At 44.8% G+C, this 25,290-nt stretch overlaps 2 protein-coding genes across 5 annotated transcripts in view; one reads left to right on the top strand and one right to left on the bottom strand.

Moving 5' to 3' along the window:
• Window positions 1–2,592, bottom strand: part of NEPRO (nucleolus and neural progenitor protein) — a 5,889-nt gene extending 3,297 nt beyond the window's left edge. The window contains exons 1-5 of the mRNA XM_027727610.2: window positions 2,410–2,592; window positions 2,109–2,263; window positions 1,429–1,505; window positions 1,190–1,321; window positions 765–842 (exon numbers count right to left, since the gene is read on the bottom strand). Coding sequence (XP_027583411.2) covers window positions 765–842; window positions 1,190–1,321; window positions 1,429–1,505; window positions 2,109–2,263; window positions 2,410–2,554 — 587 coding nt within the window. The 5' untranslated portion in view covers window positions 2,555–2,592. The remainder of the gene's footprint in view (window positions 1–764; window positions 843–1,189; window positions 1,322–1,428; window positions 1,506–2,108; window positions 2,264–2,409) is intronic.
• LOC113991334 (protein spire homolog 1-like) lies at window positions 2,527–25,290 on the top strand. Of its 4 annotated transcripts, none has more exons than XM_039388432.1 (16): window positions 2,527–2,709; window positions 4,931–4,962; window positions 5,394–5,558; window positions 6,319–6,444; window positions 6,716–6,781; window positions 9,692–9,853; window positions 11,786–11,854; window positions 12,322–12,451; window positions 12,849–12,973; window positions 14,583–14,658; window positions 15,209–15,357; window positions 16,522–16,647; window positions 17,975–18,039; window positions 18,880–18,907; window positions 19,314–19,456; window positions 20,617–21,021. In XM_039388432.1, exons 1-16 carry the CDS (start codon window positions 2,553–2,555, stop codon window positions 20,786–20,788), a joined length of 1,791 nt encoding a protein of 596 aa, XP_039244366.1. In that variant the 5' UTR covers window positions 2,527–2,552; the 3' UTR covers window positions 20,789–21,021. The 4 variants fall into 4 exon arrangements, with proteins under 4 accessions (XP_039244366.1, XP_039244367.1, XP_039244365.1 ...); XM_039388431.1 differs by lacking the exon at window positions 2,527–2,709 and adding an exon at window positions 3,299–4,092; XM_039388434.1 differs by lacking the exons at window positions 2,527–2,709; window positions 20,617–21,021 and adding exons at window positions 3,975–4,092; window positions 25,163–25,290.

Here is a 25,290-nt window from a genome sequence, read left to right as displayed (position 1 = left end):
GGTTTCCCTCAGTGCAAGCTTAGCTTTTTACACTCCATCACCCTGCTTTCCTTAAGTCTGAGCCTTAAGGAACCGTTAAGGATCAGAATGTAGGAGTGACTTGACTAGTAAATTCCCAATCAGGAGCCCCTCTGCTTCCCTAGAGTTTTGCAGAGTGCTACACCTGGGACTCATCAGGTTCTCGGGTCACATCCAAATCATTTGCCATGAGGTATTCCCCCAAAAGCACTCTGTACCAACTCAGGCTGATGCCATACAATTGCCTGCTCTATGTTTCCTGGAGAGACAGATTTCTTGTGCCAAAGAACATTTTACTGAGTTCTTCTACACAATGATGTTATTTTCCTGTACTGAGAGAGACCAGAACACCAATTTCCCTGGAAAACTCAGCAGTGTTATAGAACATGTTTATCCCAGCCCTTCCATTTCAGCAGGAGGCAGGACTTACTGCTTGCTGCACAGAGTACCAGGTGTCAGTGTTTGTGTCAGGCTGGCACTAACACTGTGATTTCATTAGTGCTACATAAAGTTTGCTATGAGCCAAGAACAAAGCCTTCCATAACAGCATGTAAGAAGTCTCTCTCCAGTTGTACAACTCTTCGGGTGCTACAATCAAGTCCAAAAGAATGGAGGGACAACCCTCTCCTCCTCCTCCCAACTGAATAAAGCTCACTTAGCAGCAAGGCCTAATTACAAGCCCTTACCCCTGACAGGCACATCAAACAGACAGACAGGCAACAAACAACAACTTTGAACACACAAACCATAGCCGGCTCAACAGCCCCAAAGCCACCGTGTTCAGAAGTATGAATTCCTTCGAGCAGAGATGTTTAATGGACAAGCTGAAGATTACAGCAGTTAAGGATAAAAAAGTAAACAGCATGTAATGAGACTTGCTGAACACACCAACTAGAGGCAATTCGCAAGGCGATACCCTGTAATAATTTGGGAGATGAGTATCCAAATTTTGAATTGCTCAAGGCCAGAACAGCAGCCAGCCAACAGCCTGAGGTTCCTACATAATAACTTGAAAATAAGGTGTTTGGCTATCAAACAAGCTTCAAGTTGCACATATGAATTGCACAGTTGAGTCCATTAGCAATACAGAGCCTCCAGCAGACCTAGGTTTGGATGTCATGAGGTGCTACTAGTGAATTGTAAGAATATTTTTATGATGAAAAAAGGATACAGAAAAGTTTTACTGCAACAGTCCAATAGACGCAGTATGAGCTTGCAGCCTCCCAATACCTTCAGAGCCACTGTTTCCAGCATGGGCTGGCTGGGAACCAAGCACTCTGCATGGGCTTCAGATGTATCTTTCCTACGTTGATACAAGGATGAGAAGATGGTTACGATCTAGCAGCCCCCTCCTTTAGCTCTGCAGATTGAGTTAATGGATAGTATAAAATATAGAATCATGACACTTACTTAGGAATCAGTTCTACCAGAGTTCCAAGGCAGCCCACCAAATTTATTTTCCATAGGCGCTTCAAACATTGTTCTACCTAGGAAAAAAGAAAACTCTTTTGACTGGTATTTTGAGAGACTAGCAGTGCCTTGGTCTAAGAACCATCACTATGTTAAACGACACATTCCCTTTACCAGTTTAGCAGCACAAACAGCAGGTTTGTGTTATGAAATGTTCTGGGATATTCCTATATCTGCCCTTCATCACTCTACTGTAAAAATGGAATTAAGAGAAGGACTGCAGTAGGTCATGGTTAATTGGTGCTGCATGGTTTCCCCTGCTGTATACAATTACCTTCGGTATTGGCTGTCAAGAACGAAAACACATGATCAAATCAAGAAGGTAAGCACCATTCCTGTTCTGTTTCAAAACAGTTATTTGAAGGTACTGACAATCCCTTTCCTGGAAAATCGGTAAGAAGTTTACTTTTCATGCTAAACCAGAAAGTACCTAATAGAGCAGCTTAGGACTATTCTTCCCCCCCTCCCACTATTACAATTAACTGAGAACAAAGCCTCTGTATTACTCCTGCATTCAAAGGTATGTAGCTGTAGCTCCTTCAGGTCTCAGCGTGAGCACAAGACACCACGTATTCGTGGAAAAGTGGAAATGGCACCGGCTGCACAGAGCGGTCGCTCACCTGCTGCAGGGCGAGGTAGGGGCGGTGCCGGAGCAGCCTGCTGTGGAACGCGTAGAGCAGGGCGCGCACGACGCGTCCCTCGGCGGCCAGGCCGGGCCCCGACAGCCGCCTCCCGGCCGTGTCGCACCGCCGCCGCAGCACCGACAGCCGTCCCACTGCGGGGGGGAGCCGGACACGGCCTCAGCGCCCGCCGTCACCCCGGCCCCCCGCGCCCCCGGCCCCCACCGCCCGCCCGCCCGCCCGCAAGCGCACGGCAGTGCCTTCAAACGCCCCCCAGCCCCTCTCGGCACAGCGCCGGGACCTGCGGGGTGTTCGGCCGCCAGCGCCACCGTGGCGCTGCTCGTGGGCCAGGGCACGTCCAGCCGGTTCCACGGCGCGTCCAGCCCGCTGCACGGCACATCCCGCCGGTCCCACGGCACAGCCCACGCCGCCCTGGGCGCCGCCATGTTCCCGCCGCGCACGGCCTGGGCGGGACCATCCCGGCCGGGCCGGGGGAGGGCCGCGGGCTGGACCAAGTCACGCCGCAGGGGCGAGGCAGAGCCCGGGGCCTGGCGGTGGTGCGCTGCGTTCCCAAATGTCGTAAGCGAGAAGAGGAATAAATGTAAATTATGAGTGTTACTCACACTTTCCAAACCTCGCAATTCTTCAGTGTCAGCCTCGGGAGCGGGGGCTGTTGGTAGCCAGCGCAGCAGCCGCTGAGCTCCTCCGTGATGCGTTGCCCGAGAGCCCAGGGGTGACCCCAGTCACGGGCCCTGCAACTGCGCCCTCCCATGTGACACACACACCCCTTAAAGTGCAAAAAAATCTGGGAGATCGGCTTCACACCAGTAGCAATTCCTATCCGGATGAGAGGACATAGTCTTAAGCTGTGTCAGGGAAGTTTAGGTTGGACATAATGAGGAATTTTTTCACAAAAAGGCTGATTAGACATTGGAATGGGCTGCCCAGGGAGGCGGCGGAGTCACAGTCCCTGGAGGTGTTTAAGGAAAGACTGGACATGGCACTTAGTGCCACAGTCTGGTAGACTTGGTGGTGGTCAGTCAAAGGTTGGACTTGATGATCTCAGAGGTCTTTTCCAACCCAACTGATTGTGTGATTCTTGATATCAACACTCTGAACAAGGACAGGCCTTGCTGCCCATACCCCAGGTGCCCACCTGGCCATCCTGGTCCCTGCATGCATTTGTCCCAGCTCCTGGGATTTGCCATGGCAGGGACAAAGGGCCAAGGCCAGGCAGAAGTGGGGCCTGTGGTGAATGCAGGTGTCCCATGGAATTGATTGCTGTCATTTATTAGTGTTGTTAAAATAGTTTCCTACCAAATGGATTGAATTTTTGTGGTCTTCAATGAGTTCTCCTCCCCCAAGTATAAGACATTGTTTCCTGCCTCTTTCCCTTTCTGCCTGTAGTTGAAATTTCCTAACTGCTAACACTGGTATTCCAATTAAAATATTTGTTGGGAACAATGGAGCTAAATTGGGCACAACTTTTTGTATAGTCTTATCTTCTCTTGATTCCATTTTGTTGTATATTTTCTATTTTCTTTTAAGGAATCTTGTACAAATACAGATTAAAGTGATGTCCTTTTAAAAAGATAGAGCAAAGATTGGCATTAATGGTTGCACCTGTAGGGAAGAGAGATAAGAGCAAACCAAGAGGCAGAACTGACAAAAGGCTGTTGTGAGCACTTGCCTGGCCTGAGGAGTGTTAAGCTTCCTAGACTAAGAGTGAATGTGAAAGTAAAAATGGAATCTCTGAAGTGTGAGCAGAGGATCACAAAGGTCTCTCTAGCTGAGCTTCTGAGGTGTTTTGAACATCCTATAAGTGAAGAGCAAGCCTGGGCTATCTGCTTTCAGTGTTGCTGTAAAATGGAGCAGTTGGCTCAAGAGCTGTGCCCATCACTCCATTCTGTATTCATAAAAGGTTGTGGGAGTGTCTTGATCCATGCTGATGGTACTGCTTCCTTCAAGGTCTACCACAAGTCTGGTAAGAACATAGGTGCCAAGGGTTGTTCCTTTAACAGGCTGAAATGGGACAAAGTAGGGAAATTTTCTTTTCCTCTGCTTTTTTTGTTGGTTTTGTTTGGGTTTTTTTTCCCCTCTCCTCTGTCTGTATATTGTCATGAAGCTATTCTCCTGCCTATACTTTATTTCAGAGGACTGTAGATGAATGGTAATACAGATATATTACCTACTAATTTCTCTAGTCATGCTCTATCGAGTCATTTGGTTCCAGGAAATAGCTGGGATAAAAGCTTTTCACCACTTACTTTATTTGAAATAAATAATCTAAAGCTTCATTATATGTCCTGCTCTGTTCATCTTCCAACCTTCATCTTCTTACCTTTGTTATGGTAACTTTCACAGTGGATTTATGATTGCAGTTTCCCTCTTTCTGTCACTGTGTGTAGCCAGCAAGTGGCAACAAGTCTGTGTTATGTACGGCTTGGTGGGGCTGCTGCAGAGGTCAGTGCTAGGCTAACTCTTCAGGGATTAGAGGGAGTCATTAACAATAAAGACAAAGATCCCATGCCTTCCTTATGGTTAGATATCAATTAGCAGACAACAACAACAACAAAGGGAAAACCCCCGCAGCAGCCATTAGTTTGGGGCTAATGGTTACAATAAGAAGAGCATCCCATGTTGCTTTCTAGCAACATAGGATTTCCCCAAATATAGACCTACTTTCCCCAGGTGGGACTGACTTTAGTCAGAGGAGTTAGTTTCCTTATTATCAAGAATTCTTCCTGTTTCCCTCTCTTGAAAGGGGTTCTAAATGCCTAAGCAGTTTTCTTTCTCCCCCATCCCTCTTTTTTCCCTTTCAGATATTGGCAGCATTCAGCATTCAGAGGACAAGGTAAGCTTGTATCTTTACCTTCATTATGTGTGCATAGAATCCTGCTATAGTAAAGGCCAGCTCAGGAGATATAGATGTCTTTGGAAACTATCAAGGTGCTTAAATTTGCTGTGCCCTGTGAGTATTTCCCCTACAACCTGGGAAAGAAAACAAAATGCCCAGACTGAACTCAAGGAAAGCAATGGGACTGGGAAACAATGTGCACAGATGCTGTCTACTGTGCCCAGAGTCTTGTTGTCTTAATAATGATAACTTAGGGGTGCTAGTTCAGGCCATATAAAATCTTAAAACAACTTAAATGGGGAGTATCTCTCATCCTCAGAGATGTGCTCAGCCCTCAGGGGCAGATGAGGGTACATGCATGGCTAGGAATTGAGAGCTGTGACATTCTCCAGTTTGTGCTGCATTGCTTCCTTGGTCTGTGTCTGCAGCTGTTGGAATACTTGGGAGTGGTGATCTATGAAGCCCTGGACTGGGGAATTGACAGCCAACTGGAGCGACAACTGAGTGGTCCTTTGGAGAAATTGCTGTGCCTCATGTTGAAACTGGATGATGAGCCAATGAAACCAGAAGTCACCCTGCAGGATGTTATCAAGGTTTCCTTATTCCCACTTAGTAAATGTAGCAACTTTAGAGGAGTTGATGGAACGGTGCAGTTAACCAAGGGGCAAGACCATTTCTGGGTAAAAGCTGGGTAGATTGTTGGAGAACATAGAGGGAGCATGTGGCTTTCCCATCAGAGGGAAAAGGCAATACCATCTTAGGTACTTGCAGGTGCCCATGGAAAAGAATTAAGAAGGAACACTACACATGGCTCTCACACAGCTGTGTCTACAAAGTCCTTCTGTACATAGTCTCCAAATTCAATACCCAGACGACTGGATATTGAAAAAAAAGTCACTTGTCTGTACTATTCAGTTTTTGCAAAGGCTGGGATTTCAATGTCTCAACTCAAACAGGTATTTGCCCCTCAAACAGAATTTAAAGGTATGAGAAACTTCTCATCCCTCTGTCTGATCTGGGCAGGGGAAAAGAACAGGGTAAGTGACTCCACCTGCTGTGGGTTTTTGTGCTTTGTCGGCACTGCAGGCTTCCCCTTTCAGATACTTATTTCAAAGCACACTGTGGAAGACAATATAAATAAATTATGCAGTTACTTACATTATCATACATATAAGATTGGACATTTTGCTTCTTTGTTCCTCTGTATCTGCAATAGAAAAATAATATAAAGGGGCCATGAGGAAGATGATTTTTAACCATGGATCAAGGAAACTGAATCTTGCTTTATTCCATCCTCCCATGGTGGTTTTTTTTCATTTCAAGATCTCTTTTAAATAGCTGCAATTCTTTCAGGCCTGTGAGGAGCACTTGCCCAGGCCTTCTGAGGCTGCCAGACATTATGAAATGACCTGTAGGAATCTGTTTGCTGAATATATGGAACTTCAAAAGCTTGTGACCATCATCCAAACCTCCAAAGAGGTACATTTGGGATCACCCCTTAGCTGCTATTCCCTCCACCTTCACAGACCCACCAGGTTCTAAAGTAACCTTCCCATTGCACTGAAAGTGGAGGATGTAGATGAAGGTCTGTTTTCACAATGGGAATGGCTTCTGTCTCTGCACCTTTTTTACTTATTATAGCATTTAAAAGTTTAGGTGTTTGGGGTTTGTAGGCTTTTCAGATAAACATTAGTAATTTATATTGGATAGATACTGAACAGTGCAATGACCTCATGTGCTTGCTTCTCAGCGACTGAGAAAAATGGATGTGGAAGATTTGGTGGAAAATCCCATTCAAAAGAAGAAAAACTGTGATGTAAGGGATTTAATTTCTTCATTATGGACATGGTTTTTTTTCTTCAGCCTTAGCTCTCTGAGGCTTCCCACTGATTCTTCTATGAAAAGTAGAGGTTGAACATATTAAACCGCTTAGGTTTTTTCAGGAGCTTAAGTAGTTAACGACTTGTCTGCAAAACAAGCTGGGGAGTGAACTTGAAGTTAAACTATTTCATATGTCAACCTCACGTGGACATTTATTCTACATAAATATTGTCTTTGTGGTCCAACTTAAACCACTTCTAAAAATGAAGTTAGAGGCAGTCTTTGGAGTAAGTGTCCACAAGCAATTACTCAGGCTGTTTCTTTCTGCAGCTGAGCCCCAAACTTCAGCTCTTGGTGGGAACTGACACCTGCCAAAAGCAATCTGTTCCTTTCTTGTAGCTGGACTGAAAAATCCCAGAAAACTGTTCTGTTATTGGTAGTACTGGGATGGACTATTTCACTTTTACTTTGTGGGGTCTATGTTGGTTCAGGACTAGCAGGGACTGAAGGCCAGTAGCGCTGTCCATCTTTGTGGCAGCTCCAGCAGCTCAAAGGGGTGAAGGGGGATGAGGCTGGAGATGTCACTTATAGATTGGGCTCACTGCCTTTCTTGTCTTTGCATTCTGTCCTTCCATAGATCTTGGACTGTATGTTTGGGGCAGAGAAAGCAACTTACTCTGTTCTTTTCAAGACCCTGCAAAGTCAGAGCTCAATCAGAAACAAACAGCTCTTCCTTCAGGCTGGAGCTCTGCCCAGCATAAACAAATGCACTGTAGTCTGGAGTCTGTGGAGGCAAACAGCAAGCCCCAAGAGACTTGTGGACTCGCTCCCTTTGTCTAAATAGCACTTGCTTTGAAGCATGCTCAAACTATTCGTATGAAAATGTTTGTGAAATGTGTGTTTGGGCATATTCTCAATTTTGTGATCTATTAAAATAAACTGGCAAGCTATCTCAAACCACAAACTCATCAACTGCTATAGCTCTTTTCTGCAGGGAATACATGAATAAATACAAGGGCTTTGCTGTGTGGCCTGAAGGCCAGTGTATTTGGCCTCTGCTCCTTCAGGAGACATGAATTCCGAAAGCTGGATGCCTGTTGCAAATCCTCTGCCTCTAGTTTCCAAGTCCCTAAGCACCAGTTGATTGCATCGCTCTGAAAAACTCTTGAGTTTAAAATAACCAGGGTGCTAACTTCACTGGGATCCCACAGATCAGAGCTGATGCCTTGAGTGGTGCTAAGAAGCTAATGCTCTCTATGGGCCACACTTTTTTTGTTGACTGCTACAAAACAGGTCTTCTGAAATGCAGAGCACAGCCTGACAGCATGCAGGGTTGTACAGTTTCAGCAGAGCTTATCTGTACACGTTACAAGTTGATATTCACCTTGAAATCTAAGCAGATGAGACCTGTTAGAAACACAGCTGTCTTACTGCTCATCTGTTGAACTTAATGCAATGGATTTACGGTGTTGTAGCATTTTCGTGTTGTATTGCACAGGTGTGGGAAGTTTAGGTGGTATTTAACACTACATGGGATGGCCCAAGTAGAATAATTGCAATGATCCAGTCAGTAGGGAAAGAAATGTATGAGTGATGATGATGTCACCAACATCTGAAAAATGTTTTGGGTGTGCAAGTTGCTCTGAAATGGACAGTTGAAGACAATTCTTGTCCCAAAACTAATGTGGCAATATTACAGTACAGAAATCTCTCTTCAGGTCATGTTTTTCAGTCAAGTGCTATAACCATGTGAAATACAACTCTATAAAGTGCAAACATCTTGATGCTATTTCAAAAGTAAAAAAAAAAAAAGGGCTATTTCAAAAGTCTCTAGTACTGATGGGTTTGCCCGGAGACTTTTGCGTGTTCTCCCACACAGTATTAAATATAGCCTAGGAGGTATGGCTTGTATGCGGCCACTCTTTGATAATTCTAGTTCTCTGGAGTTGAGGTATGACTGTACCAAAGCCAGGCTAAAACAATACAACAAAAAATCTCTCTCCTTGAAGGCAGCCATCAGTCAGAGCTTGTATAAGACTCTTCTGATATTACACCAAGATATCTGAAGGGATAAGTTGAGAGAAGATGCTGTAAGTGGAAAAGGGAGAGGAGTCTAAGTCAGAAACTTTGTTTTGAGGCAGTTTTCTGAAATGTTTTGCTTCCCTTTCACTGTTTATAATACAATCACTTGCTCTTACTTAATTTGCCATTGGGATCCAGATAAGCTGTTGATTTAGCACTTCCATTACAATGTTGTCTAAACGTGCTATTGAGTTGATTATTTTTTATCCTGTTTTTGTTGGGTTATACTGCATGCCTGAGCATCCTGAGATACTAAAGCAGGAAGAGGATGAGCAGATGTCAGTTTTTAGCTTGTGTCTGCAGGCTGAGACTGATAATGTATGCTTCTGTGAAGTATGAGATCCCTTCCCACTTGTCTTCCTCTTTTGTTTGTGGACACTTCAACCCTTGTTTTCTGAAAATTTAGAGGATTTTAATGGTGAGATTTGGGATTTCATTCCCAATGTTTCCTAGGATTCAATAATGTGAAAACACTGGTACCTGCAGTGCCAGTGCTTGCAGAAAGAAAATGTGTCTTGCTACCTGGCAGCAAAAGCTGTGTTTTGCTGAAGTACATTCATAAAGTTAATGACAAAATTTGGGAATGAGCCTGGTGAGCCAGCTCCTAGTTTCCTCATTGTAAATTATTCTCTGCAAAGAGAAGCAATTCTCTGCTCTGGTACTGTACCCTGCTCTGAAACTGAGTAGAAGTGGGTATTAAGGACACAACTGTGTGTTTCTGAATAACTTCAGTTTCTACGTGTGCCCTGTTACGTGGAGGGAGGGGATGCTGCTCAGTGTGTTCTAGCCAGCTATTGACTTGGCCCTTCCTGGTTTCTCCGAGGCATCCCTGTGGCCCAGTGTCATCAGAGAACTGCAGGCTGGCGTGAGGCTGCGCAAGGCCAGTGAGCGACCACAGCGCTGTGTGCCTCCAAAAGAACGGATCCGCTCTCCCTTTGAATTGCTTTTGGATGATATTCAGCACAAGAGATACACCCTACGGAAGGTGAGTGACTTGGAAAACATCTGCTCTACTTCATGTCCAAGCAGTATGTGTTGAGACGTCTTCTCCAAAAGCTTGTCTTTCTCAAGGGCACTTCGAAGTCCAGAAGTGTCTGGGTATCCCTCTCAGTTGCAACTCAACATTAGATCACCCTATTTTTCTACCCAAGTGCTTCATTTCCAGTAACTTTTAAGTCAGCAGTAGTCACAGTTTCATGAAGCTGAATAGTAAACCTCTTCTCCCTCCAGGGGTCAGCCACTCCTTTCCCTGGAGCAGTTATGCTGCCCTGCACACAACAGTTTCATGGAACAGACTCTTGCCTGCTTGTGCTTTCCACCTTGGACACTTATGTCCTCCCAGGCTCCTTAAGCTGAGCTATGCTTGGCAGCATCTCTTACTAGTTTCCTTGCCTTCCCAGATGCCCCAGATGTTCTGGGTGTATGCAAAAGCAGTTTTGAGACAATCCTTTGCTCAGTCTCAGGCAGAGGCCTCTAGGCAGTGTACTTGAGCTACTGCAGGAGTTTAGTCAGGGTAAAAAAAGTTAAGGCCCTCCCAGGGGCAGCTGCTGTTCTGACTCAAGTGGCAGTGACTTCCAATTTCACCACTTGGTTGGTGAAGATGACCAGATACAAGAATGTCTGGGGTGTCTCTAAAGGCTTGAGATACTCTTTGCTTGCTGCAGCTTGATCTGGGAATGATGAGCAGATCTAAAACATTGGCATAAGGCTTTGTGGCATTGGCATGCTTTGCAAACAGACGTCTTGGCAGAAGATGAGACACAACTCTTCTTGTAATAAAAACCAGTATTACAAAAAGTGAAAACTTTGCCTACCACACTAGACATCAGCTTTTTTTCCTCTTTGTTGGTGCTGCTGGAGTGCAGCAGGTTTATAAGCTTCAGCTAAACCATGCACCTCCATAAAGCCCCAGCTCTTGCTTGGCTTGACTGTGGTTCCAGCCTCCCGGTAAGGCTATGTCATTTCTTTGGAGATAATATCTTTATTGATGTATAAATGAATAGTGGTGTAAAGGAGACAGTGCATCATAACTATTTGTGTTCCTCGCAATGTACTGTATATCAGTGCACTGTGCAGTACAGAACCATAACTCAAGGTGGCAGGATGATCTGGGACTTGATTTTCTCTTTTTTTTCTTCTTTTAAAAAAACAAAACAAAAAACAACAACCCCCCCCCACTTTTCTTTTTGAGGAGAAGCACAAACATGTTTGAAGAGTAGTAGACAGAAATGCTCAAAGAAAGCAGAGTGCACAGGTCTTTGTGAAGGCTCTTAAACTAGGATTTCCCCATCTGCAAAGCTATTTTAAAGCTTCTCTAGCAAACAGTGGTCTAATTTGCAAATGAATGAAAGCACAGCTAGTGTGGGAAGCTGTAGTGTTGTTCTACCTGCACTCCCACATGTTCTGAAGTTGTACACACAGGCACCATAACCTCAAAATAAGAATACGTGAACAAGGCAGCTAAAGACATGCATGTACAATTGACTTTTTTGTCAGTTGTCCCCTATGCAGCTAGCACAGGGCTTGATGCCTCACATGAATATGTGCCCTGCAATTCTATCTTGCTATTGTTCCTAGTTTATGTAGGGCTGTAAGCCAGTCTCTGAGACTCTAGCTTATGCATACAGCTGCCTGCTGCTGCAGTTTTTGTTGCAGTTCTGTTAACCTGTTCAATTGCTCTCCTCCCTGGAGCTGAGTTCTCGCTGTTGAAGAGGATGTGACGATGGTGCTTATCAGGATCACTCCTGACGTCAAAATCTGAGTACAGTGTTTTCCAGCAGCTTCATGAGCAGTTCATGAGCTGCTAGGGCTGGAAACCTCTAAGGACTGTGCAGCACTTCTGATTGCCTCTAGCTTGCCAGGAAGGAACTATTGTAGAAAAAGAACTATTTATTAAGCATCGTTTTTCCTCTTTCAGGTGATTGTTGAGCAAAAACACAAGGACCCCGAAGTTGATGTAGCTGCTCCCAAGCCTCCTCTAAAGCTGGTAGGTGACCTGGTGCTGCATGTGATGATAGCAAAAAAAGGTAATTCTGGAGTGACAGAACAGCTTCAAGGAACATAGAGGTAATGCCTTAGCTACTGGTTTGTGTTTGGGAGGGGGATATATTAACTTCTTGAGCAGATCCTCCTGCCAAAACCGGGGCCTAGGAAAATGGGAGTTGACATCTTCATAGGAGAAAGATGATCAGTCTCCCTACTTCTTCCACTGCTTCTTTCATTTGGAATATTTTGTGGTCCTGAAAGAACTTCTGAAGTTCTCAATTTCAAATTTGAGAGTCACCAAAGTATTCTACTATGCCCAGTGCTGGAGGGTGTCTCATGTGCAGGGCCCAGTGCCCTCTTGAGTGACAGGCACTTGTAAAACAGTGCCATTGCTGATGGATTTTTCTGTCACCACTGGTCTCCTTGCTCTATCCACTGGCTCTTTGTGGTGCTGTGCTTTGCCTGCAGGTGTTGGAGAGGCAGCTGAAAGAGTGTGTGCCATGTGAGACCAGCTGGCATGAACGGTCCATGGTAGAAATAAAACAACCACAGAAGCTTCAGTCAGCAGCAGCACAGGAAAAAGGGAGCAGGCCCAAAGGTACCTGCTCCAAAATAGTGGCTGGCCTTTGAAATGAAAGCCCATTTATTTTTTCAATAACATTTATAATGCAAAGGGGGTGGCAATGCAAATTTTGTGTTAGAGGTGGTTTGGCATAAGAATAGTTATTTCTAGAAAATCTGTCTGTGGCTTATTAAGACTCAAAAGATGGTTCAACTTACCCATTTTTTTATGGATGTTCAAAATTGTCCACTAAGTGAGAGGGCAGAATTTTGACCATCACCTAACACTAAAAGTTTATGTAACCATCATGACAAAGTCTGGCCTAATCTCAAATTCTGATCTGTAGGTATCAAATTTGTAATTTTCTTGTCCCAGCACAATATCTCATTTAGTCTGTGCGTATGGGGGTTTTTGTTCTCCCTCTCCCCTGCAGAAATGCTTTTGACACCAAATACAGCCTTGAACTCTCCAAGTGACAGTTTTTTAACTCTCCAAGATGCCAGTACTGAGTTTAAAGTTGTCAACACTAAAACACAGCAGCTGGGACCAGGAGTTCAGGTAAGGCTTTAAGTGAAAGGACTATGGGGAGGCATTAGAGCTGCAAATACACACATAGCCTGGAAGGTCAGGTACAAATCCTAGTGTAGGAAATCTTGTCTCAAAAGTGAACAAATGTGGTACTGTTGGGTTCACTGAAGTTCTTTTCTCTACAGAAGCACATATCATATTCAGACAGTTCTGTTTGTGGCATGACTACAGCCTATTAGGTACAGCGTATACAATCCCTTCTCTCTGACCAGTGCTAGGACCTGAGGAACTGGCCTGAAGCTGTGTCAGTGGAGGTTTAGGTTAGATAATAGGAAAATGTCTTTCACCCAGAGGGTGGTTGGTCACTGGAACAGGCTCCCCAGAGAAGTGGTCACAGCACCAAGCCTGACAGAGTTCAAGAAGTGTTTGGACAAGAGTGTGATTCTTGGGATGGTCCTGTGCTGGTCTAAGAGTTGGACTTTTCTTGTGGGTACCTTTCAGCTCAGGATAGTCTATGATTTTATAGAACCAAGGCCTGCTCTGGTCTCTTAAAACTAGACCCTGCAGAAGTTTTAATATGCATGGGAGTCTGACCAATCTTACAGTGAGGCATTTGATGCTAGGGGTATTGATGTATTTTGGTTTCACATGGTATGTGAGCTCATGGAAAGAAAAACTTAATTACTTATTTTTAAGAAGCAACTTGATTGGTAAATTCCCACTCTTCTGTCTATGGAGTTATTTTGGGAGCACCACTCCTCAATAAACCACGATGTCTTTGGGTTCTTTTACTCCTGGCACGATCATGAAAAGCTTGACTTACTTGGTTCTGGGATTCAGTCTGAGCATATTCAGAAATTCTGTGGAACAGAATTTAAGCCCTAAAACATCATGTCTAGCACAGATGCTCTGGCATACAAACAGGAATCTGTTTTCTGTAAATATTTCTGTCTGAAATGCAGTTGCTTAACTGAGGAAAGCGGATATGAATTAATAAAAGCAGAAAATCTCAGCTATATTTGCCCCCATCTGTGCTACTTGGAGGAATGTTCAGCATTCGAGAACCCTGTAGTTGATGTATTACTGCTAAACTAGAAGGACCTTCATATGGAGACTAATATAATCAAATTTGTTTTCTGCATTTCTAGAGAAGGTAGAAACAATGCTGTTGAGATACAGCACTGGGTTTGAGTTGGGTTAGCGAGTTGGGTTGGTCATAGTCTCTTGAACTGTTCTCCAATGTTGCTGTGTGTCAACTGGAGCCAAGAATATGGTTCCAATGTACTCCATGGGTTGCTTAGGGAAGATTTTGCAAAGTTGGTTCCTGAACAGATGAAACTTTCGTATTAGTATCCACATTGAACTTGGGAGAGAGAGAGCAGATGAATTGGAAATTTCACGAACTTGGCTGGAGCTTCCTGGTTGTGGAGTGCAGAGGAGGGTTAACTTTATGTTCCAAGAAGTAATAGAAAGTTCCTAAATGTACTCCGTTGATTTCTTTCTTTGCTTCACTTTTGAGTGAGCCTGAACATTTCTGGTCAGTCCTGGGTATCCCTTTTTTTTTAGCAGCAGTACTTCTGCTGAAGTGGGTTTAGTGTCTCGCTTGCAGCTTATGAACATCCTGTCCTCTGATCTACAGGAAACCACTCTCAAGCTGCCTGACAGCACCTGCCTTTCCTCCAGCAGGTCATCGCTAGTATCCTACAACAGCACAGGTCAGTGTACTTCCAGCTGCATGTCCAAACCAGGTGACAAAGTACAGTCAGTGGCCTACTGGGTTCCCAAAGCCTTAGATTGGGCTCACTGTACACTTTCTTTTCACTCTGATCACTTGGAGTTACTTTACAAGAAGAGCTCTAACACTAAGTAATGAGTCTGGGGAGGTGCCCTTAGAAAACCATTTCTCTGCAGTTGACTAAAGCCTGTGTAGTTCCTGCAGCTTCAAAACAATGATACCATGTCCCCAAAGGCCTAACTGGAATTTGCAGTAAAAGCTAAATGAATGTTTTGAATATTCAAGTAGAAAGAGCACCACTTGATTTCATTAAACTAAGTGGTGCTAATGAAGCCTCATCACTGCCTACTGACAAGCATAATTACTGTAACCTCTGCTTTTTGTGATCTGAGCAGATGGGGTGGAGGAGGAGAGACATAAGCCTTGCAACCTTCAGAGGACAGTGTAGTGCTCTTGAGTGTTTTTTGGGGTGAATACTTAAAAGCTGCCAGTTAGTTTTCTGCACCCTAAAACTCTCTCTTCCTATCCAGGTCTCACTGCAAATTCCCTGTGTCCCCCATGTCCACCCACACTAGGAGACATTAAACCCAAGAGTTTCCTGAATACTGGCCAACAGCAACTGCCTCCTTACAGAAGAAGGTCCAAATCTTTAGAGACAGGCCTTCAAAGCAAGAAACTTGTAAGTCCAACATGTCAGCAAGCAGCCCTGGTCTAATAGATCTTGTAATGACTAGAGCTTGCACCTTGATCCTCATGTAAGCACTAAGCATGCTCTGTGGTTTTTATCTTGGGACATATTGTATACTGATCTGAAGTTGGTATATTATTCTCTCACTGGAGACAGCTTAAGAGAGGACTGGATGCTGCAGTGTCCTTGCAGTGCCTTCCCAGTTTGAATGATATGAAATAGTTGTTTCTCATACAAGAAGAAAAAAATACCTCTGTATTACTTGAAAATGTCCATCAAGACTTCCTCAAGCAGACTGTAGTTGACAGTAGGACTGTCCTGCTTTCTCCATCTCCCCTCATTCTTTCTAGATTCTAATATGTTCACAAGTGTCCCTTAAGCTGCAGTAAAGGGAACAAGCAGTTGACAAACTGTAGATAGCACAGCATTGGTGACTTCTAAATATATCATGTATGCAGTACTGAAGTCATCAGGCTCTGCATGATGGTAGTGAGAGAAATGCTGGGGTTTGTGTGCTTCTGTGCAACTTTCTGAATTATGACCTTGCCCTGTTCTGCCCTGACAAGGTGTGCTGTGCCCTTGCTTCCTTCTTTCCTTCTGCATCTCTCTCTGCCTGACCTTGGCAAGTCTCTAAATTGACCTGAGGACTCTGAGACCTCTTTGTTCAGCAGTGGGCTGGGGGATGCAGGTAGGTTGGGTTCCCCAGGTCTCTCCTGGTAGACCACCAAGCTATAGTTGCCATGTGTGTGGGGCCAGTGATTCCTGGGAAAGAGAAGGCAAGACAGTGCTGTGCTGTGGAAAGGGATCTTGTACTCAGGAGGGGCCAGGGTGGCATCTGTTCTGTGGTCTGTTCCAAAGGGTAAAATTCCCAGAAGACTGGCTCTGGAGATGGTATTAGCTGCTGTGGTGACCAATGGATCTGCTTCCTTTATGAGGTGTCAGGAACCTGCTTGAAAACTGTAGCAATCACTAAACCCCCTGTAGTATTTTCTCTGCTAGCATCATCAAACAGTCAACCGATATTCCCCATCACAGGCAAAACTGGGTTTTGGAGACAAATGCTCCTCAGCCTTTGGGACCCAGTTTTGAGGATAACCTCCCCAGATAGCTGCTTTCTTCAGCCTTCTCCAATGCTTAACTTCTGCCTTTCAACAGGACTGTCTCTTTCCTACCAAGTGGCCATCACCAACCATTGCTGAGCTGATTGGAACCAGATATTCAGAGATGGTGCTGAAAGACTTCTTCCAAAGAGGTGGTGATGGTGTCTTTCTAAGAGCAAAGGTATGTTTCCTCTTCTTGTCTTTGTGCTATCCTTCGTTTTTCAAAAGCTGTCTGGTTTCATGACCCTCAGTGCCGAACTGCTGAGGTGCCCTTTGCCTCAACTTATCCTGTTCATAACAGCTGATCCGAGTTTGGCCCTAGGCTGGAAACAGTTTTTAGTACTTGTGCAGTGATGGCTTTTAATCCAGTTTAAACTCTGTAAATTACTTAGAAAGTAACCCAACCTTTGCTTTTTACTTCTTGTCTGTGATTTCCATGCTAGGAGAGCTGACTGCTGTGACTGTGGGTGAGTTCTGAAATCCTGAAGTAAATAGTTGGGATTTGGTACTGCTAAAGAGTGAAACTGAGGCTCCCATACCCGAGTTGACCTAACTCAAACCACCTTGCTGAGCGGACACAAAGGTCGGGGAGATGAGAGGGACAGAGAATGACCTGCAGCACAGGACTGTTGGCTGTTCACATTTCTTGACTACTGCCTTACTCACTGAGTCTCCTTTAGAGGGGGTGTTGCAGCCAGCCCCTTCAGAACAGATGTCCTGAGTACAAGCCCTTTGCAACACAGATGTGAGGAAGTCTGTGCTACTGGGCTTATGGGTCAGCTTCTTGCCCTCATTTATTTAGCAGTACAGACAGAGTCAAAGGGTTCTAATAGCAAAGCTATGCTACTTCCACAGTCTGTCTGATGCTCCTGAGACTGAATTCTTGTTTTTATCTCACCTTACCGACCTTGCTTTAACTTGCCTGTTCTATGCCTATTCAAAAATGGCTCTTATCCCCTTTGTGTTCTTGCTGCTGAAGTTTTTTTAGCTTTCTCAAGCTCTACTTCTCAAGATAATATCACTTCTGACTGCCAGCTGTGTATGAATGTGCTCTTTCTTATAAAGTTCAAGCGACTCATCAGCTTCCTTATGACTCATTTTTTGCTTCAGGATTGAATTCAAATTTGCCCTGATTTAATCTCTTTGGGATTGCTGCAGTCTACCTCAAAGAATGTCTCTCTTCTTCCCTCTCTCTTAACTAGCTACTGTTACACTCTTACACAATACAGCTATTGTTTGCTCCAGAGCCTTTTTTTAAACTCCTGTTGTCTGGCAGCTGCCCCAAACCTCTGCATCATAAAAACACTGGCCTACAAGTAAGAATTTTTTTTGCCTTTTTAGCTTTTAATTCCTGTGTCTTTGCTATCCTTTATTTGACCTCTGTTATTGTATATGGATCTAAAGCCTTTAGAAGGTTGGTTTATATGCTTGCTCTTTGACAGGCAGTGGATACTGTTGGTACAAAGATATTTCCCTTTTGCATTCACAAATAACTTTCCTTTCCACAGATCTGTTTCAGCTGCCATAAGCAGATGTTTCTTAAGTGGCCTTACAACTGTTACCTCTGCAGCAGGTGAGCTGGTACAAAAGGGGTGAATGAGGAGGGAGAAAAGAGTGAAAGAATAGTGCTGAAAATACCCAGTATTCAAAGACTTGTAGTACTGGATAGGAACAGGTTGCTGAGCCCTTCAGTTTTGTCTTACTGCACAAGCCAGGCTGAAGTGTCTACAGCTGCAGAGGGTGTGGAAAAGTTTGTCTCTGAAGTGGTATCTCAGTTTTAATTCTTAGTATTAAGCTAGCAATAACCAAATTTACTGTGCCAGTATTAAATTCAATTTCTCTGAGATCACTCTGAATTTTGCTCTAAAGATTGGATTTAACTTCAGACAAGGGCTTGAAGAGGTTCTGGGAGAGGGTCTTCACCAGAATCTTCTGTTGAGGACTGAAAAGAACTCCAGACCTTGTGACTGGGGAAGGAGTTGGACCTACTTGTATCCACTTAGTTGTCAGAAACTTTCTGTTCATGGAAGAGGGAGAGAGATACTTCAGGCTCATTAAGGCTCACTTAAATCTATTTGAAGCAGTGGTAAAGCACTGAATTGATTACAAGCAGCAAGTAAACAACCACTGGAAATTGAGCAACTGTCTGGTGGTAGTGCTGGGTGAATTTTAATGAGGATTTGCAGAGAAAGCCTTGAAGCTATGGATGCTGACACATTTCAGATGAATTAAACAACCATAAATAGGAGAGCTGGCAAACTGAATGGGGGAGTTCTAAGCTTTCTTACTTTGCCATCAAGCAATTCTGCCACAATCACAAGTTCTGACTTACTTGGGAAAGTCACCTTTAGCTGCCATATTAGTATCTGCTGAGCTTTACTCAAATGATAATGCTGGGAACTTTTTCTTTCAGTGTTGTCTGCTGTGACTGCTGCATCAAGGCAAGTCTAGTCTGTACAACAGCATATGAGTTTTTTACATTTTCTGTTTTCCCAATGCCTCACCTAGTCATAGGAAGCTTTCCTTCATCCCACTGATACCTCAAATCTACCCTCTACCTTGTTTCTAAGAAAACAGAAGAGGGAATATTATGAGGTGCAAAAGCAGCAAGGGTGCTGCAGACATCTCTTGTCATACTCAGCTAAAACAACTCTGGTTCCTCTTTCATCCTGTGTAAAGTGGTTGGGATTACACTGTGATCTATTTATACAAGGGTCAGAAAGTTCACTGCATTAATGTCTACCTTTTAAGTGCACTAATAAATCAATTGCATGCCATGCAAATTCTCCTGCTAAGCAGGAGGATGTGTTTCCCGGAGAACTCAGGTGACTTGTGTTGTGATTCTAGATGTCGATGCCCTTCCGAACGTGTGTACATCTTCCACTTCACTTCCTAAAACTTTTGAGACTCTCCAGAGAGGACGACCCAGCTACTGAAGAGCAGAAGAGCTCAGAGTTGCTACATGAAATAGAGCATGGGCAGTATTTTGGGTAAGCTGGGACAGGGATGTTCTGGTTTTACCTTGAAAGATGTTACCAGTTACTTATGCAAATCTACAAACATGCAGACAGCAGTATGTAGTAGTAGGTTGGTCAGCTAAATGTTCTGCTGAATGACTGGTTTAGTCCCTGGTCTAACTGGTGTATAGTTCTCTGGAAGTATTGTGGATTTTAGATGACCAAAAGGGAGGATGTGAAGGTGCTCTGAAGTAGATTTTCCTTTCTAACTATTAGGTTTCTGATGTGGATTTAGAAGTGTCCGCATTAGCCCAGACATGGAAAGTCCTTTGCAACAGCTTCAATTGTATAAGAATTTCCAGACTGCGTTACATTCTATCCCCCACAGCTGGAGGTCTGTCACTACAACCCAGGCATAGCCCCTTTATACCTACAAATCAAATATGGCTAATTGTCTTAAGCATAACTGACTGAAGAGCAATGCCATAAATGGTTTCTCATTTTCCCTCCACACATATACAGACACCCTTTCCTTTTTGTCCCCAGAAAATGAACTATTCCAAAGAGAGCTTTTGACAGTTCTGAGTGGAAAAGACAGACCATGTGTGTATAAGTGCAATATCTAAGACTGAAAACACACATTATCTCTTCTCTATGTTCTCATCTTCCCAAAACAGTTAAGTGTTCTACTGGAGGAACTGGTGTCTTTTTTTTTCTTTCTTCTCTGAAACCATTCTTTAATGTAGCCAGAATAAAGTCACAGCAGTTTCTGGTTCAAAGGCTTGTACGTCAGTTGCCAAAAAGCAGGGGTAGTGTTCACTACTGAAGTTAATTGCGTGGGGCAGGCAGTGGTTTGGTCTGTCTTACAATGCAGGTGCTGTAGAAGAGGTCTGAGAGGCTGCATTGCTGTCATACTTCAGGATGGCAAAAAAAAATCCTGCTGCACGAGGATGCAGCCACAACCTTGAATCAGACATAGTCATTAGCCCTTTGACATACTGACGATAAAGTGTCAGTAAATGAAAGTGTTCTGGTGCTTAGTAGCCTTCCTAAGTGGTGCTGATGGCTCTTTTGAACTCATGCAGTTACCTAAATCACTTAGCAGCCTGGGGGGAAGGGTGGAAGAGCACCATGCCCTCTAATAGAAACCTGGGTCAGCTTTCCTGCTTTTGTTTTTCCCTCTCCCTCTCCAGTGTACCCGTTATTTTGGAGCCACGTTGCCTAGCACGGCCTCTGTGCTGTTACACAGGGGCCATGGCAGACTGGCTGACTGCAGACATCTGTACTCGCTGTGAGCAGTACCTGATGAATGCGGCTTCCTGTCAGCAGCAAAGCATCCCTCCCAGAAGAACTTCCTGGGCTTAATCCAAACTGCAATAACTATACCATACATTTCTCCTGTCACTTGTTCTGTACCTGAAATAAATGAAACAGCTTTATGCACCTATTGACATAAAGGCCTGATTAGAAGACCTCCCTGCTAGTCAGTCTAAGCAGGGAGCACAGTTAGTATTTCTGTATTGTGAAGTATTCTAAAGCTTTGTGGGTTTTGGAACTGTTTTGATTCTTTTTATATTTCTTTGAGGAAAATAAATGTTGAAGCACTATCACGTCTCTAGCATTTTCTTCTTTGCACCTGCAGTTGCCATTGTTCCGTGGCACTGTTTGCATTCATTGCTGAGCAGGCTTCACCCAATGTAATGAGTACAGGGAAACTTTTAACCTAAACCCCCATTCCTGAGAGGGTTGGAAAGTGGAGCTCTCAGTTATGTGATCACATCACCATGCATTTTGCAAGTGCTCCTTCCTCATAACTCACTAAACAGCACTTAAAGCTCACTGCTTTGATGCATGTAACACTACAGTGATGGCTGCCAGGCTTTAGGAAGCAGACCTGATTTAGGAAGCTTGATTTGGTTTTTGTCTGTGCACTATCATCCTTTGGCACCAGAGCTTCCTGGTGTGTGTCGCTACTATATCTCAATGCCATCATCACCTGAGGAGCAGATGGTTTTTCTTGAAAGATTCTTCTCTTTGTATTGGCTTTAAGCTTTGCCCTAAGGTGAACTAGACTGTTGCAATGTATATGACAAATAAAGAATGTTTTAGTAGATTTTTTTGTGTGTTAAAACCAGAAATGAGATATTTGATAGTATGTGTATTTCTCCCCAGGAATTGCCTATATGGAAGGGATGTAGGGCCTAAATGGAGTTTGCTTTGATTAGTTTCGCGGTGTTGAAGGATACAATGGACTTGTAGCTGGAATGAGTCATGCTAAAGAAAATAAGGTCTAGGGAGGGCCAGTTCTTCTAGATAAAGTAGAAGGGAAGAAAGACATGTTTAAGCTGAGCCTAACTAAGGTCTGCATCCAAACTGCCAGGAGGGTCAATACCTCCAGCTGACTTGCGCTGGCCTGACTGCTTCCTCCAAACTGCCTGTCTGCAAGCTGATGCCACTTGCAGGTTTGGGCAAGCTCTGCAAGTAAATGAATGTGGGGAAGCTGGAGCTTGTGCTTCCTTTTGGAGCAAGTTCAAGTGCTCCTCTTCCTTCAGTCAATTAGGAGGGATGCAGCCTGCCTGCCCAGGTCCTCTCCTGTATGTACTAATTGCTGGTGCTGCTGGGAGGCACATCCATATCAGGCAGGTGGGCTCCTTGCAGGCTTTAGGGAATGGCAGCCAAGCCACAGGTGCGCTTGCTGGCAAGATGGGCACAGTGTGGGCCCAGGGGCATGAGGTGCTCTTGGACACTTGCTGAGTGGAGTAGTTTAGGTAAAACTAGAAATGAGCTGAGATCAGCCTGTTTTGATTAATGTGTAAGCCCAAAATGCTTCTCAGAGCCTGAGTGCAGCAGCATGGAGAGTAGTCTGTATGGCACTGAGGTAGATATCACTTTATCAGGAGAGCAAACGTAGTTCTACATTCTGTCTCTTGCACATCTGCTGTGGTGTGACATGGGCTTGTTTTATTGTGTTTCCCTTTTCCTACCTTGTGACCATGACAGGGGTGAGGAAATGCCCTCACTTGCAGAACAGACAGGCAAAAAGGTAGGGGTGGGTGGATGCTAAGGGATAGCCTGACCTTCTCTGCTTCTCCCTGATCTAGCAACCTCATGGGATAATCCATGTTCCCATCATTCCTCTCAACTACATCGGTTGCATTAACCACTAGGCAGGCTAGCAAAACCTCTGTCCCCTGTACAGGGGTGACATCTTCAACCATGGTGAGCAGCCATTGTTCCTGACCATGGCAAGTCATGAAAGCTAGCAGGGGCAGACTTACTAGAAAAGTATACCTGTTTAAATACAGTCAAAAGAGTCTAGTCACCTCCTTTCCCTGGCTGAGGAGAGCCTTTAGGAGGAAACAGAGAAAAGGCCTTATCTGGGAGCCACAGAGTGCAGAGTGGAGCAGGTACAGACACAAGACAGGCAGCCTGAAGCAAGGGTGCAGAGAGGGAGGCTCCTGTGTGGAACAGATCTGGGATAAAGCCTTGAAGGCACCGAGAGCAGCACTCTCCAGGGATGTGGAAGTGATTGTGCAAAATGTGTTCTTTCCAGACCCCCTAAAAGGTGGTGGTTTGGAAGAAAGCCTTCCCTCTGCAAGCACACGGCGGGATTGGATCTGTTATTTTAGCTTGTTCCTCTCTCATATGGACCAGAGCCTTCATGGCTTGATGTTAACCCTCTAGACGAGCTTGCTCCCATTTTGTTTCCCCGTGGGGTCGGCCCTGTGCCGGTGTCTGGGGTCGGCCCTGTGCGGGTGTCTGGGGTCAGCCCTGTGCCGGTGTCTGGGGTCGGACCTGTGCGGGTGTCTGGGGTCAGCCCTGTGCCGGTGTCTGGGGTCAGCCCTGTGCCGGTGTCTGGGGTCAGCCCTGTGCGGGTGTCTGGGGTCGGACCTGTGCCGGTGTCCCCGAACCCAGCGAGGGGCGGGCGGGGCCGGGCCAGGCCCGCCCCGCCAGGGGGCAGCCGCGGGCCGCGCTGCCCGGGGCCGGGGGCCGCAAAATCAGGGACATCTCAAAAATAGGAAATATTTTTTATCGCCCTCTTTTCCTTTTTTTTTTTTTTTTTTTTTTTTTGTCGGTCCCGCGGCGCTCCCCCAAGCCCTTGTCCTGAAAATGTCCCAGTGGGCATTTCCCACTGGCAGAGAGGGCCTGGGTAATGGGCAGTGGGGAGGTGAGAGTGAAGGGGAAGGTGGGGGCACGTGGGACAAGGACATCTGGGACAGAGGCACAGGAACACAAAAAGGAGGTTTTAGGTGGAGGGGAGAGGCAGCACAGGTGTGACTGCAGTAATGTCATGTCATGTGGCTGTCAGAGTAGTTTGGTGTTTGCTGCTTGAAGCCACCTGGGAAAACATGCTCCAGTAGAATCATAGAATGGCTTGGGCTGGAAAGGACCTTAAAGATCATCTATCTCCAACCCCCCTGCAGTGGGCAGGGACACCTTCCACTAGAGCAAGCTGCTCAAAGCCCCATCCAGCCTGGCCTTGAACACTTCCAGAAAGAGGTACAAACCCACCTGAATAACGTCACCCAGGGCACCATTGCCAGCACCTTCTTGTTCAGATGAAAGGTGGATTTTGAGTGGGGTTTCACCTTACATCCGATTCAGTTTGGCATAATTATTTTTGTTTCTTTTGTTATAAAGGATAAACATAAGGACTTCATATTTTACACATGAAATAAAACCATAGCTGTAGTGTTGGGCAGGATTGGATTTAAAAGCAGGATTAGATTTAAAAAGTATGTGGGCAAATTGGGGAAATGGTCTGGAAGAAACAGGAGGCAGCTGAATAAGGAAAAAGTGGAAGGTCGCACACTTGAGCAACAATATGAACTCCCAGAGTACAGAGGAGGGAGTGATGGGTTAAGTAGCAATTCTTCAGAAAAAGGATCAAAAGCTGAATGCAAGTCAGCTATGTCATGGTGTTGAGGTGATGGAAAATAAGTTGAGGGTAGATGTGGCGTAATTGGATCCAGCCCAGTAGAGAGCAGGGAGAGCAAGCGGAAGTGGAGAAACCATTACCTACCAGGGAAGTCTGAAAGAACTGAATTCTCTAACCCTAAGGAAGAGAGAACTGAAGTCTTTAGGCACATAAAAGGACATAATCGTTGCTCCTTGTCTGTGATGGAGGAGAGGAAAAAAAAAAGAAAGAAAAAAGAAGGCTTAAGTCACAGCAGGAAAGGCTCAATTTAGATGTTAGGAAAAACTTTCTAATGACAGGGATAATAAAGAATAGACTGCCTGGGGAGCAGAGAGCTTTAAGATCAAGTTAAGCAACATCTGTCAGGGATGTCCGAGGTTTAGGTGATCCTGCTTCGGTTAGTGGGATGGACTGGTCTGACCTTTCAAGGTCCCTTTCAGCCCTAATTTTTCAGTGGTTCTGTGGGTCGACATTAATCTTCTTGATGGTATTTAAACAGTCAGCAGCTTCTCTTAAGTAACTGCTAGCAAGTCTCTTCTCTTGCCTGCGGTTTAAAATTAACTTAATTTCCATGCATCACTTTCGCCCTCCAGCTCCCAAGTCCTGCACAGCCAAGCAGCAGCTGAATTCCTGGACTGCTTGTCAGTACCTTCCTTGTGGCTCTGTAGCTATGCACAAAAAAAAAAAAAAAAAAAAGGATACAAATGCTGCATACAGGTGTGAGGGTGCCCTCCTTTTCTGCACTTATATGTAGGAGATATGGTCCCCCTTCTTGAGACAGCAGAATCTCATATGTGGTTATTTCATTTTGTGCCCTTCAGGAACCTGCCTCTTCATGTTGCCTGCAGCCTTCTGAATCTATAAGGTTTGAGTGTCCAAGCCCAGACACTGCCCAGCGTGCGTGGCACTTCTGTGTAACAATGTGTACAACAAGAGGTGGTGTAATTAA

The sequence above is a fragment of the Pipra filicauda genome, unplaced genomic scaffold (genome assembly GCF_003945595.2).
Source record: "Pipra filicauda isolate LSUMZ 115617 unplaced genomic scaffold, ASM394559v2 scaffold64_size3178608_pilon, whole genome shotgun sequence".
Taxonomy (NCBI): domain Eukaryota; kingdom Metazoa; phylum Chordata; class Aves; order Passeriformes; family Pipridae; genus Pipra; species Pipra filicauda.
Note: the sequence above shows the minus strand (reverse complement) of the source record. Positions and strands in the feature narration are given on the sequence as shown.